This window comes from Natrix helvetica, assembly GCF_964273705.1.
Source record: "Natrix helvetica genome assembly, chromosome: 1".
Taxonomy (NCBI): domain Eukaryota; kingdom Metazoa; phylum Chordata; class Lepidosauria; order Squamata; family Natricidae; genus Natrix; species Natrix helvetica.
The window spans coordinates 61,856,581-61,877,438 of NC_138548.1; the positions used below are offsets into that span (position 1 = coordinate 61,856,581).

At 40.3% G+C, this 20,858-nt stretch overlaps 1 protein-coding gene across 4 annotated transcripts in view; it reads right to left on the reverse strand.

The window, feature by feature from the left end:
- NUBPL (NUBP iron-sulfur cluster assembly factor, mitochondrial) overlaps positions 1 to 20,858 on the reverse strand; it is a 79,042-nt gene that overhangs the window by 38,143 nt on the left and 20,041 nt on the right. For 3 of the 4 annotated variants that reach the window (XR_014173957.1, XM_081937143.1, XM_081937142.1), the window contains exons 4-6: positions 17,272 to 17,362; positions 11,852 to 11,891; positions 11,674 to 11,764 (exon numbers count right to left, since the gene is read on the reverse strand). Coding sequence is in view for 3 of the 4 variants with exons in the window: in XM_081937143.1 (XP_081793269.1) it covers positions 11,674 to 11,764; positions 11,852 to 11,891; positions 17,272 to 17,362 (222 nt within the window). In the remaining variant the exon portion in view is untranslated. Of the gene's footprint in view, positions 1 to 11,673; positions 11,765 to 11,851; positions 11,892 to 17,271; positions 17,363 to 20,858 lie in introns of those variants that run through there. The other variant, XM_081937144.1, reaches the window with a different exon arrangement.

Genomic DNA, 20,858 nt, shown 5'->3' on the forward strand with positions numbered 1-20,858 from the left:
GTCACTCATCAGGAGATGTTGTGGATTGGTAAAATGTGGTGAAGCTCACTTAACAATGCTCTTGCTTAGCCACCAAAATTTTGGGCTCAATTGAAGTCATAAGTCAAGAACTATCTCTGCCTTCCTCTGCATAGCAGTCTTGTCCTAGTAAACTCCTTCTCCTTTCTGGCAATTTTCCTCTCTGGTAGATGCACCAAAATAATCCAGACAATGTAAGTTTTCCTGTTGCAGCAGGGGGTTGGACTAGATGGCCTCTGAGTAGCCTTCTAGCCCTAAATTGCTGTGCTGTTTTCCTTCCTTCCTTCCTTCTTTCTCCCTTCCCTCTGTGGGAAGCAACCCCCCCCCCCCAAATAACTGCTGAATGTCACTTTGCAAACCTGAGCAGCTTTTCAATTTAAAGCAGGACTCCAAAGTTTACAGCTTTAAGACTTGTGGACTTCAATTCTCAGAATTCCACAGCCAGGCATGCTCAGTTCCGATTTAAAGTGACAGTATTTGTTTTTCTCCTTTCCTGAATCTTCTGGCTGAAAAGTAAGTTTCCTTCCTTCCTTCTTTCTTTCTCCCTTCCCTTCCCTTCCCCCCTTCCTCTCTCTCTCTCTCTCTCTTACTTTTTAAAGCTTTTTTTCCCGTTGCCTGAACTGGCAGGGGAAAAAACTTTTTTTAAAAAGCTTTTGACGAAGCTTCTGACAGGAGAACAGGTTTGGGGCCACAAGCCACTATTACTACCGATCCTATCTGGTACGCCAGATTTTCATTACCTCTTCTGGCGTACCAGACAGTATAGGGAGGAACCCACCTCTGGAGTGCACACACCAACCAGATCAACTTCCAATCAAGCTTGACATCTACCCAGTGCATGGCAGCACCATCACAGCCAGTATTAACATTTGTAGAATCTCCTTCAATAGCCTTCTATCTTTGGTCAATGCCTTTCTTCTTCATGAAATACACCAGATTATCTGCAATCACTTGAACAAGTTTTCCTATTTTTGAGCATTTCTCTGGAGTAAAATGATAAAGATATCCATCCAGCTCACTGCACACAGAATAATGTTCTTCTTTGATGGTACTGGGGAATTGCTGATCTGAATTGTTTGCTTTCAGGATAACTTTAGTTATATCTATATGGCCATTTAAAAAGATGCATTCTATTTCGCCCTTCTTGCAGAGCTCATCAAGTTCTTGATCTAGGGACTTCATATTTTTTCCTGGGCTTCGTGACTTTCTTGTGGACAAGTATCTAGTCTTCTTCAGTGATCAAGCCAACATCTATGAAGGCAGTTGTGGTAATGGCAGCAATGGCACATAGATCAACATCCTATCTTATACTCTGCATAGCAACATTTGTTATTTGTAATCTATTGTATTCTGTCTTTTTTTAAAGTGGAAGGCACATGTGTTTGGTCTAAGGCCTCTTTGTAACTTCCATCACATTCCTCATCTTCATCATCAGCCATCTGTCCTTCATTTTCATCATAAGAGATAATTACTTCATTTGTCAGTATTGAAATGTCTGGAATACTTCTCTGCTTATAATTAGCAAGCCTTTGTCTCTCATCATCTTGCCACTTTTGCCTTTTGCCTAGTCATTTATGCTCTGGCACATCTGGCAAACCAATCTGATGTGATCCAAAAGAATCAATCTTGTCTGACTTTTATTTAATGAAAGCAAGTTCCTTCAATGGTATCTTCATCTTCTCGGGGCAGGTACAGTTAATGTGAGCTTCTTTTTTGTAGCCAGCAGGGCAGCCAAATTTGGAACCTAAAACAATTTCACATTGTCAAATAATTTTTCAAGTTTCACAGTGAAAGTCTCTTTGACTTCTAGCTTTCGTCTACCAAGAGATATGTTTTTGGCTTGATCTCAGTTCTCTTGGATCTTGTTCAAGATTGCAACTCATGAATTTACAACAACAGTCACAAAAGAACTGTTTGCTTGTTCCCACTTTTCAAGCACTTTTGGATATATGTCTCTTGCAAGACAGGTTGCTGCTGGGTAGTTTCTAGCATCATCACTACTTTGTTCTCTTAACAGTAGGCCATATCTGACAATGTCTTGCAGCACTGGAATTTCAGACACCAAAAAGTCTCTGCCAGTCCCAATTAGGTTGCTCAAATGAGTGAATGTTCCCAGTCTTTTTAGAATCCATTTAGAATCCATTACAGATCAGTTATCACACTCATAGGAAGCAAGGACAGCAGTATTAACACTCTCAGACAAAATAACATTTAACAAAAGAGAAAGACAGCTGAACCTATGAAATGAAACAAACAAAATGTTTAAAAGTTATGATACTTATGTAGTTATTTATCAAGCACATTTAAATTGCATTAAAGTAAGCAAAATATCCCCAAGGCATGTCACAACCTTTGAGCACCCTTAATGTTGAAAATTTTGACACACCTTACTTGTTGCAGTGATATTTCAAACCACCTAACATTTGGAATTGTGTTTGGGATTCAGGAAAGAGTTGTTAATATAGCTCAGACCACGGTAGCAAAGTTAGCAGTTGAGTGTTCACCACATTCCATTACAAATTTATTTAAATAAATAATTAAATAAATAATACAATGAAGAAAGTATGAACACAGGTCAGTGTAGCAGAACTATAGATTACGTTGTTTTGTGCTATTAATGTAGAGAATAAAGAAGATGATCTTGATGGAGATATGCAAATTGTGTTGCCAAAGCAATGAGAAGCAACACATATTGTAAACAATAGGCAGATAATTTTAGGAAGAAGCTCAAAGAGAAACCTTCCTATTTAACAGGAATCTAAAAAAGAAAGGTCGTACAGTTAGAATCAGACTTGCAAAATACATTACAATCAATCTCAGTAAAAGTAATTTTAGCGGTCCTGTGAAGTTGATTGCTTGGTCCATCCACCTAATGGGACTGATCTGAAATGCCTGAACTGAAGGTACTCTGGAGACCATGAGATAAATACTGCAACTTTTGAGGAACAGGATGACTTGTGAGGCGTCCTCATTGCTTTCCCTAAGTCTCATATTAAAATTAAATGCTACCCTCAAGTTGAAGAAAACTTGAATAAAATCTTTAGATTAGGTAATTTCAAGAAAAAGATTCAATATTGTCAATGTGTAAGACATAGTCATAAATAACATTGTACAAAACATGAAATGATTAGTCCTTATCCGCCTAACCTTTTCAGACGTGTACCCATAAATGTATGTCACGTTATTAAAATATTGCCTCAAGAATAAATTCTCTCAAATTAAGAAAACACTGCCGCCACAGAAATTACTCCTTGCAAGTGAACAAGTGAGTGTGGTTATAAAATTACACCTATAGTATCCACCATCTGCTAATCAACACGCATATGTGGAAAACACTAAAATATTTGCTTCTTTAATATATAGTGTTGTGAAACATTTCAGATGCTGGGAATGTGATTACATTTTATTTAAGTACAGCATTCATATTTTCTTCTCTAGGAATAATTTTCCTGACATTTATTGATGGAGAAAGATCATTCGTTGCCAGGCGGCTCTGTATATATTTTTCCTCTATTCAAGCACATCACTAAAGTTTTCCTGTAAATTGTTCTAATCAATCAGTAAATATATGTGGCAAATGTAGTTATTTATGTAATATCAATTCTAGGCCCAAATGTGAATAAGGATATTACAAGGAAGCAATATTAGGACACCATTGTTCAGAATCACTGCATAAGAATATGATCTCCATTGTATCATTTAGAGAATAAATAAACCATTGCATACTGTTTTGAGAATAATAATGTATTTTAAAATAGGATTTTTTTCTTAATTAACTAACATTTTCCTGCAGCGTTCCAATTAAATATAGATACGAAATCATCCTGAATGTTGGCATGGTTTAGTACTAGAAATACTTCTAGAAAAGTCTGCCATTTATCTGCTTATTTCCTTTCCAGTTCTACTATGGAAGAATTTAAAACATAAGCTTCTTCTTCAAAATAAATAAGTTTAATGAATTGATTGTTTGATAAATTTATTCTTGCCATCATCGGTATATATATATCCCAATAATTGTGGTACTTTTCATTTATACTCTCTGTTAATCATTACTAATAAAAAATATTTCTGGTTTCAATTCAATTTCAAAATTCCCTAAAAGTTTTGATGCTTCTTTCTAATACCTCTGAATTCTTCTGCATAAGCATCACATATGATAGAATGTTTCTTCTTTATTGCACTGCTTTTAGTATTTATTTGATAAATAATAATAAGAAAATAAATAATTTATCAGTCTTGGCAATTGTCAATAGTTATATACCATCTGTGGAACATTTTATACTAGCTTTTCCCTTAAAGTATAACTGGGAGTAAATTTTATTAATTTTTTCTTACAACTCTTTCATTGATCCACTCTGATTACTTTGACATTCAGCATCCATTTTATCCTGTAATGTTTGATTTGCTCTATCTCAATACTGTATTTTAGTAATAGCTTTAAATATAATAATATAATAATAATATATTTATTTCTTAGCCGCACCCTCTCCCGAAGGACTCGGGACGGCATACAATGAAACATATGAAATAAATATGTGGACAAAACAAACATATAACAGAGACATATACCGAGACACACACAAGGAGGAGGTCGGCTGATAAATAAAAACAATTAAAATACAGTATTTAAAAACCCCTAGATAATTAAATATAATTAAAATACCCAGTTAAAAACCCGTCAGGAGCGATATGGTTAGATCAAAGTTGAGCCAGGCCAGCTGCTTGGAATAGGTGGGTCTTAAGCTTAATACGAAAGGAGCGGAGGTCAGAGGTATTCCTAATATCCGGAGGGAGGTCATTCCACAGGGCTGGGCCCGCCACAGAGAAGGCTCTACTCCTAGGCGCCGCCCCGCGACACTGTCTAGTGGACGGCACCTGGAGGAGGCCCTCTCTGTGCGAGCGAATTGGTCGCAGGGATGTATGGGGCAGAATACGATCCCGCAAGTAACTAGGTCCTGAGCCATGGAGCGCTTTAAAGATAGTTATCAAAACCTTGAAACGCACCCGATAGACCACAGGAAGCCAGTGCAGCTCGCGCAGGAACGGTGTCACATGGGAGTACCTAGTACTCCCCATAATTACCCACGCGGCTGCGTTCTGGACCAACTGTAGCCTCCGGGTGCATTTCAAGGGAAGCCCCATGTAGAGAGCGTTACAGTAGTCCAAGCGAGACGTCACCAGCGCATGAGTGACTGTGCGTAAGGCGTCCCGGTCCAGTAGGGGGCGCAATTGGCGCACCAGGCGAACCTGGTGGAACGCCCCCCTTGCCACGGCTGTCACATGGTCATCCATGGACAGCCGGGCATCCAGGAGGACGCCCAAATTGCGCGCCCGCTCCACGGGGGCAAGTTGAATGCCCCCAATGGCCAATGATGGAATTAATTGGCTGAACCGGGGAGCTGGTACCCACAGCCACTCCGTCTTGGAGGGGTTGAGCTTGAGTCGGTTGTCATCCATCCAGATCCGTACGGCTTCCACACACCGGGACATCACTTCGATGGCCTCGTTGGGGTGGTTCGGGGTGGAAAAGTACAGCTGAGTATCATCAGCGTACAGATGGTATCCCACCCCGAAACCACAGATGATCTCACCCAGCGGCTTCATATATGTGTTGAACAGGAGTGGCGAGAGGACCGACCCCTGTGGCACCCAAGTAAGGGGGCGTAGGGTCGACCTCTCTTCTCCTGCCAACACACGCTGCGTCCGGTCAGAAAGGTAGGAGCCGAACCACCGCAAAACGGTGCCCCGGACCCCCAACCCCTCCAGCCGGCGCAGCAGGATACCATGGTCGATGGTATCAAAAGCCGCCGAGAGGTCTAATAGGACCAGGATAGAGGAACAACCTCTATCTCTGGCCCTCCAGAGATCATCCACCAACGCGACCAAGGCCGTCTCCGTGCTGTGACCGGGGCGGAAGCCGGACTGGCGTGGGTCTAGATAATCATTTTCCTCCAGATGTCGTGGAAACTGGTAGGCCACCACACTCTCTACAACCTTCGCCAGAAAGGGAAGGTTGGAGACAGGACGATAATTGGCCAGCTCCAAAGGGTCCAGGGAAGGCTTCTTGAGCAAGGGTCTCACCACCGCCTCTTTCAAGGCGGCCGGGAGAGACCCCTCGCTCAGCGAAGCATTCACTAAGCCCAGGAGCCAGTCTCGTGTAACCTCCCAGGATGCCAGTACAAGCCAGGAGGGGCACGGGTCCAATAAACATGTGGTGGGTCGCAGTCGTCCACGCAATCTGTCCAAATCCTCGATGGCAACCAAGTCAAACTCCTCCCAGATCGATTCCTCAAGACTCGCCATGGGCGTCTCCATTGGATCACTGACAGGAACCCAATCTCTCCGGATTTGAGCGATTTTATCCTGCAGATATTTACCAAATTCCTCTGCCCTGCCCTGTAGGGGGGCCTCCCGCGGCCTCTGAAACAAGAGGGAGCGGGACACCCAAAACAGGGCGGCAGGGCGGTTCTCCGCGGATGCAATGAGAGTGGCACAATATTGGCGTTTGGCCGCTCTCAATGACACAAGGTACGTCCTTAAATGGGCTCGTGCCTGTGTTCGATCAAATTCGGAGCGAGAGGATCTCCAACGACTCTCTAGATGTCTCTTGCAGCATTTCATCACCCTTAGCTCCTCGGTAAACCAAGGGGCTAGGGTGGATCGTTGCCGCCAGAGAGGCTGCAAAGGCGCCACCCGGTTCAAGGCCCCGGTAGTTGCATTATTCCACGCAACCACCAGGTCCTCTACCCGGGGGCGGGTCAAGGTTACAGGAGGTGGCCCAAGCTCCGTCTGGAACCTATCAGGTTCCATCAGGCGCCTGGGGCGGAACCATCTGGAACTTTCCAGTTCCGCCTCCCCGCAGCGGGAGGTAGCACCAGGGAAGTCAAGACGAAGGAGTGAGTGATCTGACCATGACAGGGGAGTGATGGTTATGTCCCCTCCTCCCAGATCACTCAGCCACTGGCCAGAGACAAAAACAAGGTCCAGAGTGTGTCCTCCCTCGTGTGTTGGGCCCTGAATCATTTGAGTCAGGTCCATGGCTGTCATGGAAGCCATGAACTCCCGAACCCCCTCTGATGCTTCTCCCATCGATGGCAGGTTAAAATCCCCCATCACTAAAAGTTTGGGGGTCTCAACCGCCACCGATGCGATCAGCTCGAGGAGTTCGGGCAGGGCCGCTGATGTATAGCGAGGAGCCAGGTATACTATCAGCAGGCCCAACTGTCTCCCAGGCCCCCATTTCACAACAAGGGATTCACATCCGGACGTCTGTGGCACAGTAGACTCCCTCGGCTCTAAGTCCTCCCGAATAATTGCTGCCACCCCGCCGCCCCTTCCCTGGGCCCGGGGCTGGTGAAATGCTCGGTAGCCTGGTGGGCACATTTCCACGAGGGGAAGACCTCCCTCGTGGCCCAACCAGGTCTCCGTTATTCCCGCGAGGTCCGGCTCCCCCTCTAAAATTAGATCGTGAATGAGGGGGGCCTTGTTAACAACGGACCTCGCATTGCATAACAACAGCCTCAGGCCTTGGGTCTGTAACTCTTGACCAACTAGAACGCAGGGGTTGGTACAAGCGACCGGGTGTAACCAGCAACCACGGTCTCCCAACTGACTGTAAGTTCTTAAACTGTCCTCGTATCTGCCCCTCCCTGCGACCGTTGGAATTAAAGAGCCCTGTATAGGAATGGTGTCCTCCCCCTCCTCCTCCCTTCCGCCCCTTCTGCTCGCGACCACACCTGGGGGCCCGGCTCTCACATCGCTCCTGATCTGACCCACCCGCCCCACAACCCCTGAGACCCCACCCCTACAAATTTTTAAAAAACAACTGACTAAAAACCCCCTGAGTCTCCGCTTCCTCCACCTCTCGGGATTAATAAATCCGTCATCAAGGTGGGCCCTCGAAAGGGCGGAGGGCCACACCTGCGAGAGGGGGGACTCTCGCAGTAGGATCAGGTCTGACCTTAAATACATAAAGTGTTAAAAGAGTTCGTCGTCGGGGCTTATATATAATAATATTCTTAGTGTTGAACAATGATTGTTATCTAATCTGAAAAATACTAAAAGCAAACTGAACATGGTACAAATTGCAACAGAAATGTATCAGTGCACAGCAGTTATGTACATTACGTCTGTTACAAACACTTAGCGAAATCAAAAGTGCAGCTCTCAAATTCTAACACTTACTTAAAAACTGAGGTCCAATTAAAATGTGCTGTCTATGACAAAGATTTACATATTACTGCTATGCCAACATCTTGGGAACAAAAGAGCAGCATCTAATTCATTGCTACACATTTGTCTGCTGCTTCAAATGTATTGGGAAGAGTACAATTAAATTATATCTCAGATGTCTTGAGAAAATCTATATTACCCAATTTGATTGCCATATCTGATAATGTTCTGTGACACTCGATTATAAGAAAGGTTTATATTTAAAAACTGTTAGTAAACAACACATTGCACTTTGAAGTCTTACGTGGGAAACTATAAACTGTTTTTACTATTGGTTGCAATAAAATGCATTGAATATATTATGTCTGACTGACTTAGGTTTTTTTTTACATCTTTATTTTTCAAATGCATGTTTTAATGCCTTGAACTCCTTTAAACTCAATGTATTATATCATGAACCAAGATTAAGGAAGCAATTTAGATGTTTATGAAAAGAGGAGTAGGAGCCATTTCCTCCAGATCAAATAGACCAGTGATGGCTAACCTTTTCCAGACCAGGTGCCCAGAGCGTGTGCGTGTGAATGCGTGTGCACACCCAAACCCCCAAAATGCAATGCACACACTCCCACCCATACATACACCCTGTGCATGCATGCGTGTCCCCAACCCCCAAAATGCAATGCACACGCTCCCCCTGTGCATGCAGCCCACACATATGTGCCCTGTGCATGCGTGCACAGCCCCCTGCACACACCCCTGCACATGCACGGCAGAGACCCAAAGACCAGCTGGCTGGCGAGATGCGCAACAGAGTTGAACTAGGGCGACAGCTCGCATGCCTGAAGAGAGGGCATTGTGTGCCACCTCCAGCATACGTGCCATAGGTTCACCTTCACAGAAATAGACCGACAGGAAGTTAACCTCTACAAAAATGTTTAGTATAAAACAATGAAAACAGCTCTAATCCTAATCTGATTGGTGACAAAAGGTGGGGAGAGATTTAGAATCAAACTGAAACAAAATGATTTATTTACACTAATGCATAGGATGTCTGAATAAACACTCATTACACAATACCATACTCTAATCAGAAAATTAATAAGCAAATCATTGGTTACAAGCTATTGCTACAAGTAATATTTATAACTCTTTAAAAGCAGTGTAGTGAATGGTATCAATTGTCTGGTAATAAAATCTAATGCTATAAACAGATTTTATCTTTTTTCCTGGATCTTCAGGCAAGCTGATAAAGGTACTCAAATTATCCTGAGATAGTAATTTTAAAAAATCTTAGTTTATACACAAAAGGGGGGAAAAGCCTGATTAGAGGGAAAGTCCTCATTAAAGCTTTCTGCAATCACTATGGGAAAATCATTAATGGCCCTTATGTCAAGGGACTATATTTCTTTTTGCTTCTAGTTGTGTAGAGTAAAACTATTTTTAGTTGCTAGGTAACAACAGACTCAGTATATATCATTATCAAAATGCATGTGAAGAAACTGCCATCTGCTTCCCAATTGGGAATTCCATTGGCTAAAGTAACATTGCAGTTTCTCAAACATCATCCCATTTCTCTAATCAATTAATCCTTGGTCTCCTTAGACAAGTAAGCGCTAACATTACCATCCAAATCTATGTGTTGATTCTGACTTCAGAATACTGCCATATGCAATCAGGTCCACTCCAACCCTACCAAGTATATTTAAAACATTTATAATTGGAATCAAATGTTCTGTTTTCACTGCTTGAAGTTCTTCCATTAGTGAAACCTTTTTCCAATTTGGTGCCCTTCAGAATTACCCATCCAGCATAACTATTGCCAAGGCTTAGGATTACTGGGGAATTGACATCTATGTATGTAGGCCATGATTAGAGAGGGTTTGAACAGCACAATATTTGATTTAGTGTGATTTATAAATTGATACCAGGTTGTGTTTAATGTGGGCCAAGATTCAGTTAGTGGAAAACTATCATATATGTATTGAGGCTAGCACATGTGCACTTCAGGCTAGCACATGCCACAGTTGCTCTCGGGGTTTTAATCGCTAATTATCATATGTGTAAAATAGAGACGAGTTCAGAGAAAACTCAAAAAAGCTTATTTTGAGGAACTACAGCAGAATACAGAAGATAGCTTTGTTTATGGGTTTGTCCTCTTTTACTGTTATACAGCACTTCATTAATAGACATTTAAAAATGTTTAACATTTTTAATTGCCTATTTTTGTCAAGCTGGAACCAATTACCCTATTTTCCATTGAAATGTCCCTTTAAATAATGTGAATTTGAATGATGCAACCATTTTGTAGGTTTCACTAACCCCACTAATTGGGACCTACCTGTACATCCAGAGGGCACTCTGGCTCTAGAAGGGCATGTTAATGGAACCAGGAAAATGGAAGTTCTCCATTGTTCCTGCAGCTCCTTTAATAACCCCTTAATTTTCTTTGGAGGCTCTGCAACAGAATGGAAGGGCTCCGGAGAAGAGTTAAAGGACAGAAAGAGAACTCACCACTGCTTGTGCAATATTAGGGTTTTTTCCCCCTTCTGCCATAAGTAATTGCTACAAAAGATTACTTTTAGCAATATACTGAGAGACCTTATGTTTAAGATTTTTGAATAAATTAAAGATGACAGCATTTCAACAGTTGAAAATAGTAGCCATTAATGCATCCCACTTTCTTCCATAATGGCTAGTGATATTAAATATTGTATGTTTTGTCATCAGATGTTGAGTTTTATTACTGCACTTCACTTATAGGATGAAAAAGCCTAAATTTTATGATGTCAGACACAATTTCTTTATTAGGGATGGACACATTCAAAATAAGGTATCAGAAAGGTCAAACTTTTCATCTGCAGTTCAGAAAAATATCAGACACCTATTACGAAACAGGAAGAAAGATTATATAGATATGGTCGCTTGTAGATCCAATACATGTGAAAAGTGTCATGATGAGGAAGACTGGCTTATAATGACTGTAAGAAACTTTCTGGGATTTCAAGCAGAAGTATTTCCTAGAACTATCAACAAATATAAGAGATTTAATAATTTTAAAAAAAACTTCTGCGGTCAAAACAAATGCTTTCCTTTCCTTATAGCTGTGGAATTTCTGTGTTGCAGATTAGTATCTAAAAGTGTTAACAAGCTGCTAATTCATTCATTCCATCTGAAACCAGGATCTGTAGAAAGTTTGAGAGCAGTTTCATTAAGTTTAATTTTAAATATTGGATTATATATTTGCAAACAAAGTAAAATGTTTTGCTATTATGTTTTCAAACCTTTCATTATACAGGGGTGGGATTGGACTGGTTCGGGTGAAGCGCATGCTCAGCAAACTGGTTGTTAAACTGGTAGAATCCCACCACTCCTTCCATACTATATTAAAACATTGACAATGCATTTGATATAAACATTATTAGAAATTGTTTTATTATAGGGTTATAATCACCAATGAAGTTAACTTAAAACATTTTTTTTTACCTGTCTCAGTAATTTTTCTATAGCGGACATTACCATGAGTCCTCTCCAGACAATTGGTGCAGTCTCTTCCACCAAGAAACCCATAGACATACTAGAATTAAAGGCATTTTTCCAACATTCAGACATGATACAAGCAATAAATATAAAAAGTAAATAGAAACAAAGATAGAGGGCTTACCATGAAATTCCATAGTTCACAAGAGGTCTCATTAGGTTTTCTAGAACAGAAATTATGTTTAAGGATCAATTTTTGGAAAATCTATTCAAATCCTCTCAATGTAAATAGTTGTAAACCAGAGGCTCCTTGTACAGATCGCATCTAATTTAAAAAGCAAAAACCGATGTGTTGAGCTTGAATTCTGGTGGATAACAAGATTTTCATTATTTTAATCTATGAGTGTTTATGGAGATTCTCAGTCATCCAGGTCATGGTTGTCCCAAAGGTGGTTTTTCAAGAGACAACTGGACTTTCTGGATTTTCTTTGAAGACCAAGAAGCAGCTTCACGGAAGCGAAACATCTTCAAAGAAAAACCAGAAAGTCCAGTTGCCTCTTGAAAAATCACCTTTGGGACATTTAAATCTATGATTACTGAACCTTTTTGCCAAAATAATTCAACAAGAGAAAATTAATTGGACCAGGAGTAGGAATTATAGGAAATTGTAGTACAAAATCAGAAGTATCCTACAATGTTGCTAAGAAACTTGATATATAGACAGGTTGTGATTATTGGAAGCTTGAAGAGTGCAATGTTCGATTTAGTGTGAATTATAAATTGATACCAGATCATATTTAAAGCAAGCCAGAATTCAGTTACTGCAGGTTGAGTGTACACACAGTTGAGGCTAGTGCATGCACAGTTGCCATTGGAATACTAGACACTAATCAAATGGGTGTACAAAACTAGTGCAGAATATAGGACAGTGATGGAAAAGCTTTTTTGGCTACCATGCCAAAAGCGGGGGGAGCACGGGGGGGGGGGCTGTGCCAGCAGGCCACACTCATAATGCAATGTGCGCGACCTTCCACAGTGCATGTGCATGCATGCAATCAGCAACACACACACCCTGCTTTTGCTGCGGGTTTTTTGCCTTCCCCAGGCTCCAGAGGCTCTTAAAAAGCCTCTGGAGCCTGGGGAGTCTTCAGGGGCCTTCGGAGGCTTCCCTAAAGGCTCTGGAGGGAAAACCGGCCCTACGAGCAAACTGGAAGTGTCTTCCAGTTTGTCCGTAGGTCTGTTTTTCGCCCTCCGGAACCCTGAAGCCTCCGGAGGGCAAAAAACAGACCTACGGGAAACCCAGATGTTCGGGAATGGTGACTTCCGGTTTGTCCGTAGGGCCGATTTTCGACCTCTGGAGCCTTCAGGAGGCTTCCCTGAAGGTTCCGGAGGGCGAAAAACAGACCTACGGACAAACTGGAAGTCACTTCCAGTTTGCTCGTAGGGCTGGTTTTTCCCTCCAGAGCCTTTAGGGAAGTCTCCGAAGGCCCCTGAAGACTCCGGAGGTCGAAAATCGCCCCAACGGACAAACTGGAAGTCACCATTCCCAAACTTCCAGGTTCCCCATAGGGCCGATTTTCAACCTCCAGAGCCTTCAGGGGCCTTTAGTGACTTACAATCCATTAGAAAGCAAAACTACCACCACCACTATTTTCAAATACTTTAAAAGATATTAAAGATGTTTTTGTCAGTGTAATCTTATCTTTAGAAATAATGTTTAGAATGTTTTTGTTCCTCTTTTGCTTTCTATAACTATTCTAACTGGAGAGTCTGTTGGTGCTTTCTGGGCTTGGGTTTTTGCTTGAAGACATTTCAATACCTGACCAGGTAACATCAGTGCTGATGAGTGTGAGGTTGCTCTCCATTTATATACAGCATCATGCCTTGCCAGTCTTGGAGGGGAAGTGGTTTCTCCTTGGTACTCCCTTGATTAGAATACTATTTTCTGTTTGTTAAGTGTTAATCCTGCTTATCTAGTGTTGGCTGCTGGAAAATAATGTGTTCTGGATTTTTTTTCCTAATTGACTTTTTTGAATATGCATAAATATTGGCTAATCCGTATGTATCTATGGAGGACTGATTTGCTGAATGACAAGCTCCAGAGTAACTGCAGTGCCCTGGGGTCATGTGATTGTCTTTTGTGACCTTCTGACAAGCAAAGTCAAATGGGGAAGCCAGATTCCTAACTTAACAGCTACAGTGATTCACTAACAACTGTGGAAATTAAGTTCATAAAATTGGACAAACTCACATAACAAACGTTTCATTTAACAACAGAAATTTTGAGCTCAATTGTGGTCGTAAGTTGAGAACTAGCGGTACTTGAATAATGCAAATTAGAATCATGCAACCATTTCATGGGTTTCATTATCGTTAGAGCTAATGCACTATCAATCGAAATGCAGAAGATGCATTTTAATGGTGTTTAATAAATGTGTGTGTGTGTGTTGCCTTTAGCACCTACAACCCTTCCTAACAGGTATTGTCAAATATCTAATAGATGTTTTAGGAAATATTTAGGTATGTTAGTATAATTTAAGATGATAATAGTCCTTTCGTATTTGCACAGAGACAACGGCAAGACTAGAAAGGTTTATAGCCTTTATAGTTTATAACCTTCATGTAAGGTTATTATAGAGAGAGACAGAAAATAGGTAACTGCGACATAAAAGAAATATTAAATAGAATGCCACAAAAATGGTTAAATTTTTTACTCAAGTTCCATTGCAAAGAAAGCCTGAAAAGCAAAGAATGGAAGAGAACATTGAGGAAACAGCTAGTACTTTGCTTGAAATAATTTCAAGTGTGATTCCACTGCTGAAGAGACAACCACAATTCAATAAAAGTTACTTCTCTCGCAGGAGTTAGAACTATAACATAAATCCTGGAAAATATCTTGAATATACAGCTTGTTCTCTGCTAAAGTATGGCCTCATTCTGGATAGATATGTTTGTATGTGAAATGAGTACACATAAAATTGTAATTAACAGTTTTACATGTCTAAAATGAACATTTGATTTTTAAGACACTGCTGCAGTTCCTACTCTCCACAATTATCTATATTAATAACCATAGTCTCAAATTATAATTCAACACAGTTACTCAGTAGTTATTCACCATATAGAAATTTAAAAAGAAGACTGCAGCAGAGAGCACACAAGATTATCATGGCAAAAAATGATAATGGAATTTTTCTTCTGTATTCCTACTACAATAACAGCTGCACAGACTCTCTGAGATGTGAATTATAGTAACATATTGCAGGCATAAAACTAAAGAGTATGACTAAGTATTACTAATTGTTATACTCAATAAGCAAATTCAGCTTCTACAGAAGGATAGAAATAGCCTCTCCCTTTCCATTTTCAAACAATTAGAATTTTCAGTACTATAATGCTTTTTTTAAAATCTCAGCAAGGAAAAGCTTCCAAATGTTTCAATTCTTCCTGTTTATCTAGGATTGTTCTTTTCTTCCAGCACATTTCTTGGCAGGGTTAGACTGCCTCTCTGTTAGAAATGTGCTGAGTCTGTAACGGTTAAATTCCCAATTGGAAAACAAACGCATGCTTGGTTTTACATATTCCTAGAGACACAAAATCATCTTTGAAGGATAATGTGTATGTTTTGTGAGACCTAATGATGTGTACAGTAGTTTGGGGCTCAGAGGAGGAAGACAAATGTCCTATTCCACCCTCAGCCATGGAAGTGCAATGACTGATCTGAGACCAAACCACTATCTCAATCCACCTCAATCCAGAGTTATCATTGTGGGGGAAATACCGTTGCCTGAAGCTCCTGAATGCAAGACAGGATAAATGACCTAATTGTTCATCCTATTAAAGAAAGCAGGAACTTACTTCAAAGTCTTATTAGAAAAATCATTGGTGGTTAATATAAGAGTTCACATTTCTCTAGATTCCCTTAAACTCGTAGGCTGAACAACTACCTCCCAATATATGGCTTGGATTACAATCTACCTCGTGGAACCCCAAAAATCTTGTAGCATCGGTTTCTATAATTTTAGGCTTTGATGTACCTGAAAATAAAGCAACATTACACATGCTACGGGACACACATTTTTATCTAGTCAGCCTCTGTTAAAAAAGACCTAGAAACATTATTGTAAAGAGTGTTTTAATAGACAGTATATTATTCCAGTAAAAGGGAAAAAAAGCTATTCAGTACTGGTGAGAGCCAGGGACAGTTCCATTGAGGGCCTGTACTATTCTCTGTCGGTAAATTAAAACAAGCTACCCTTTTGTAAAAAAAAATCTTGAAAATGTTAGTCCCACTATTTTTTTTCTTGAAAATCCAAGAGATAAATGCTTGCATAGTTAGCAAAATCTCTGTGATGGAAAATAGAAAAGCACTGCAAGTGATCACTTCACCCTCCCCCATTTCCCACAATTGTTAGTTTGGTTTCAAGCCTGCTATTTTGTTGTTGTTGTTATTCTTTAAATATCTTTCAAAAAGTTTGCTGGTTTGCTGAGGAATCACCACCTGCTTTCCTCAGAACCATGAAAACCTGAACTACTTTGAAGGCACTCTCTTGTAAATACTTCAACACACAATAAATAAGCAATTATTTGTTTTCTTTCTCTACAGAACTTCTCTCCTCAGTACAAACTAGGTATGTATAATTTAGCATCTTTCTCCTGACCCTTTTTCAGCAATCTACAAAAGAAACCTAAAGTCTCCAGAACTTCTTTATGTGGTTCTAAGAAGCACCTCCCAGTCCGATGTATTTAAAAAGCATAAACAGCTGCAGAAAAACTCAGAACTGTGCATATACTCCAGGAAGTTAGACAAATCCGAACAACATCAGAAGCTGATTCTCATGACAAGCAATAGGTTTATAGATTCAATTATTTGCTTTTATTTCAAAATATATAAGTAAGTATGGCCTTCCAGAGGAGTTTACAGGTAGCCCTCGACTTATGACCACAATTGAGCCCAAAATTTCTGTTACTAAGTGAGACAATTGTTAAGTGACTTTTGCCCCTTTTTACAACCTTTCTTACCTTTCTTGTTAAGTGAATCACTGCATTTGTTAAGTTACTAATCCCAAAGGTCTTTTTTTTTTTTTCAAAAGGCAATTGAACTTTATTTTTGCTTGAAGACATTTCGCTTCTCATCCAAGAAGCATCTTCTTCAGGTCTGACCTGAAGCCTCTTGGATGAGAAGTGAAACGTCTTTAACAAACACAAAGAAAGTTTAGACATCTCCTGTCCCACCTTTGGGACAACCATAACCTGGATGACTGAGAATTTCCACAGACATTGAGTTAGTAACACGACTGTTAAGTGAATCTGGCTTCCCCATTGACTTTGTTTGCCAGAAGGTTACAAAAAGTGATCACATGGCCCCGGGACACTGCAACCATCATAAATACGAACCTGTTGCCAAGCGTCTGAATTTTGATAGTAGGATCATGGGGATGCTACAACAGTTGTTAAGTGTGGGAAATGGCTATAAATCTCTTTTTTCAGTGCTGTTGTAATTTTGAATGGTCACTAAACAAATGGTTGTAAATCGAGGATTACCTCTACTCCCCCAAAATAGCTTCAGTTTCTGGGAAAACTGTGATATCCAGACTGACTTACTTGATGTCACCTCTGGATTTCCTTTCAGATTCATCATTTTTGGTATGGACGGCCCATATATATCTGCATCAAGCAACCCAACTGCTTTTGCCTGTGGAAGGAAAATGCACATCATTATACATATTCTTCAAACAGGAAAAATTGTGCACATCAGCCACAGCAACGTTTTAATTATATTTTCTCTAACAGCTACTTATTAAAGCAAGGCATCTGAAAATTCACCAAAATTCCAGTAGTTAAAACACAATAAAGTGATTCATGCTCAGTCAGTGTCCACTGCAGAATTAATTTAGACACACAAGGGATACATAGGAAGTACATTCTCATCCACAACCACTAATTATGTCCAAAAACATAGAATTATTGTTGGATTTGGGTCAGTTAAAAAAATGTTGCTGTTTTTTGAGAGGAAAGATAAAAGCGACTGAGAAAATTCTGTTAAGAAAGAAGATACAAATAACAAATAGAACGATTTGCTATTATTTATCATTTAATATTTTGCAGGACATTTGTCATATTTATCTTTTGCAGCAAAGAACATGGTTGGTGTTTAAAGTCCTATAGATTGTGGTATGGCTGCTCAAGAATGTCATTTAGTCTGCTTTTCAAAGTGCTCCACTGTGATCTGCATCTATACCAGATTAATGTGACATTTGAAAGGAAGATTTTGCATGTCTTAATTTTGTTACTTGGGTCTCAGTTCAAAATACACAAGCACAAGTCAGTGGGAAATCGTGGACTTTTTAAAATCACATTTTGATAATTTAAAATTCTAATGAATTAAACAAACTTACTGTTTTGAATTTGCCTTCAGTAGATTATTTGCAGAAATAAATTGCTCAACTCAATAATTATTAGTGAAGTGCTTAAATGCAATGTCAGTTCATATGATATAGTGGCACACTATAATGTCTTCTAAACATAAAATATCTCATATATCAATTTTGTTCTGGAAAATTCATTGTTTTTTGTAGATTTCCTTTGTTCTTTTGAATTATATAATAATAGTTTTGAAATTAACAGATGAACAATGAAAGTGGCTTTCATTGTTGCAGGGGGAAAAAGATACTAGAAAATCATCAATTAGGAATTGTAACACTCTGAAAACTAGTATTTCTTCTGCTATCTGAATTGCCAGAAATCTCAGTTTAAAGATGATTTAGAAGTTTGAACTGCATATATCATTTTGAATATTAAACTCCCTTTGTTTTTCCTATAGTTACCTTGTCTGACATACTATACATGTTAATATAATTGTACAATTTAACATAAATGTGTGGCTATCTCTCTTTAGTAAAAATGAGACGTATTTTTCTGCGCTTTACTTCTTCTCTTTTTTGAAATAATTAATAGATAACAATAAAAATTATTTTTCTGAAATAATAAATAACTTTGAATAAGTATATATAAAATTCATCTGCTACGACAGTGGTTCAAATAAGCAATTATAAATTATTCCATTACCTCAGGATGTTAAACGCCATGGAAATCAGAAGATTCAGGCAGTTCAAATGAGTATAAAGATTTATTGCAAACTTAAGCACTCTACAAGAATCTGACCAACTGATGGTCAAGGGAAATGCGTGAGAGATAAGACAGACATTCAAGGGGGGTGGTGGACTTAGGTCTTTTGCGGGTATGTAGCGACTCCTGACTTATGTGTTTGACTCTCACTCAGGCTCAGCCTTGTCATCTCCTATAACAGTGATGGCTAATCTTTTCATCATTGCATGCCGAAAGTGTGTGCACACGCACAACACCATACACATGCGTGCCCACACCCATAATTCAATGTGTGTGCGACTCCCCCTCTGTTTACCTCACTCCCCTGCGTACCCCACACCCTATGCATGCATGTGCGAGCCCCCACCGCCCCATGCCCTGTTTTCGGCCTCGCAGGCCTCCCTGAAGCCTCTTGGAATCATAAATGGGGTGCGCAGGGGGGACACACAGCACCCCTGCGCTCCATTTTGGGCCTAGCAGGCCTCCATGAAGCCTCCTGGCTGGGACAAAGAACAGGCCACAGGGAGAGGGCACGCCCCACGCATGCACAGCAGAAACCCAAAAATCAGCTGGCCGGTGGGAGGCGCATGTGCGGTAGACCTGAGCTAGGGCAATGGCTCATGTGCTTGCAGAGAAGGCTCCGCGTGCCATCTCCAGCACACATGCCATAGGTTCGCCATCACGGGCCTATAGGATAGGCTCAACTTACCCTCTTGATAAATACCCCCAGTTTAAAAACCACTATATGGCAATACATTCATAAATAAGTATTTATACAAAATGTAACAATATACAAAGGACACATAGAACATGAATTCTTTCCAACTCCTTTACTAGCAGCGGTCATAGGAGATGTTCAATGTCTGTACAACGTGTTGAGTCTGTGCATATGTTTGTAGGCTTCTTCCCATAATACCAAATTTAGATTGGTTGTATTTGTTTTTCAAATTGTGTAAATATAACATCAAGAAATCAGCATATAGGCAGTCCTGAAGATGCAACAGAAATTGGAACTGGATTTCCCATCATTAACAAAGTGGCCATAAAGTGTGACATCACATGACTACATCACTTAGTGACAGCAATTCCACCCGCTGGAGGCAGCAGGGCGGCAGGCAAGCAGAGCTCGGTTCAGCAAGGCCAGCTGACACGGTGGAGTATAGAAGGGCAAAAAGGGCAGGAGTGGAGAGTATAGGCAGATGGGGGGGGGGAGTGCCCCTACTGTTGTAAGAGCAGGCAGCCTGAATTTTGATCAGGTGATGGTGGGCACCCCCAACAATGGCCATAACTTTAGGAAATGGGTTTAACTACCATTCCTTCAGCATTGCCATAACTTTGAACCATCACTGAACATATGGTTGTTAAACGAGAACTATCGCTAGAAAATATTTCAGATGGGAAAGGAGGAGGAGTCTGGATATAAATGTAAAGAACAGAAGAACAGAAAAGATAGAGAAACAAAAACTAGACACAATGCTTTCTGCAACCCCGATAATTTGTAGAATGTTTAGAACAGCTTTTCTGGAAGAAAGCAACTTAAATCGTTCCAAACATCCCTATTCCCTGTTGTGCTCCTGTGCTCTGTCCAAAATGATTTCCAGGTCAAACTAATTTAATAAATGACTCACAATCAATAAATCACTCTCTCCATCATAGGGCTATCAGACCTGGTCTGCAAAAAAAACCCATTAGTTGTCAACAAAGAGATACAGGAACACTAACTTTGCTTCTTATTCTCTATTTCTGCAAAGTAGTACTGGTAGCCCTGATCAATCAGTCAGGAAATGGATGATGGAATACTTTCATTCCCATGTTACCTTCTACCATAAGGTTCTCCAAGATTTGATGAGTAATAGAAAGGCATCATTTCCAGGGCAACCTGTTCCCATACTGTTCTGCCCACCCTACCATGGGCACTCCCATTACGAAGAAACCTCTTTCTTCCCCAAAATCAGGACTGTCCCTGTAAAACTGGGATTTAAAAAGTTTCAAGTACTCGGTACTTGGCAGTATTTAAATGCCATTCCCAATGGAATTCATTACGAGAGTAAAACAAAGAAGGACAAGAAAAGCATCATTAAAAA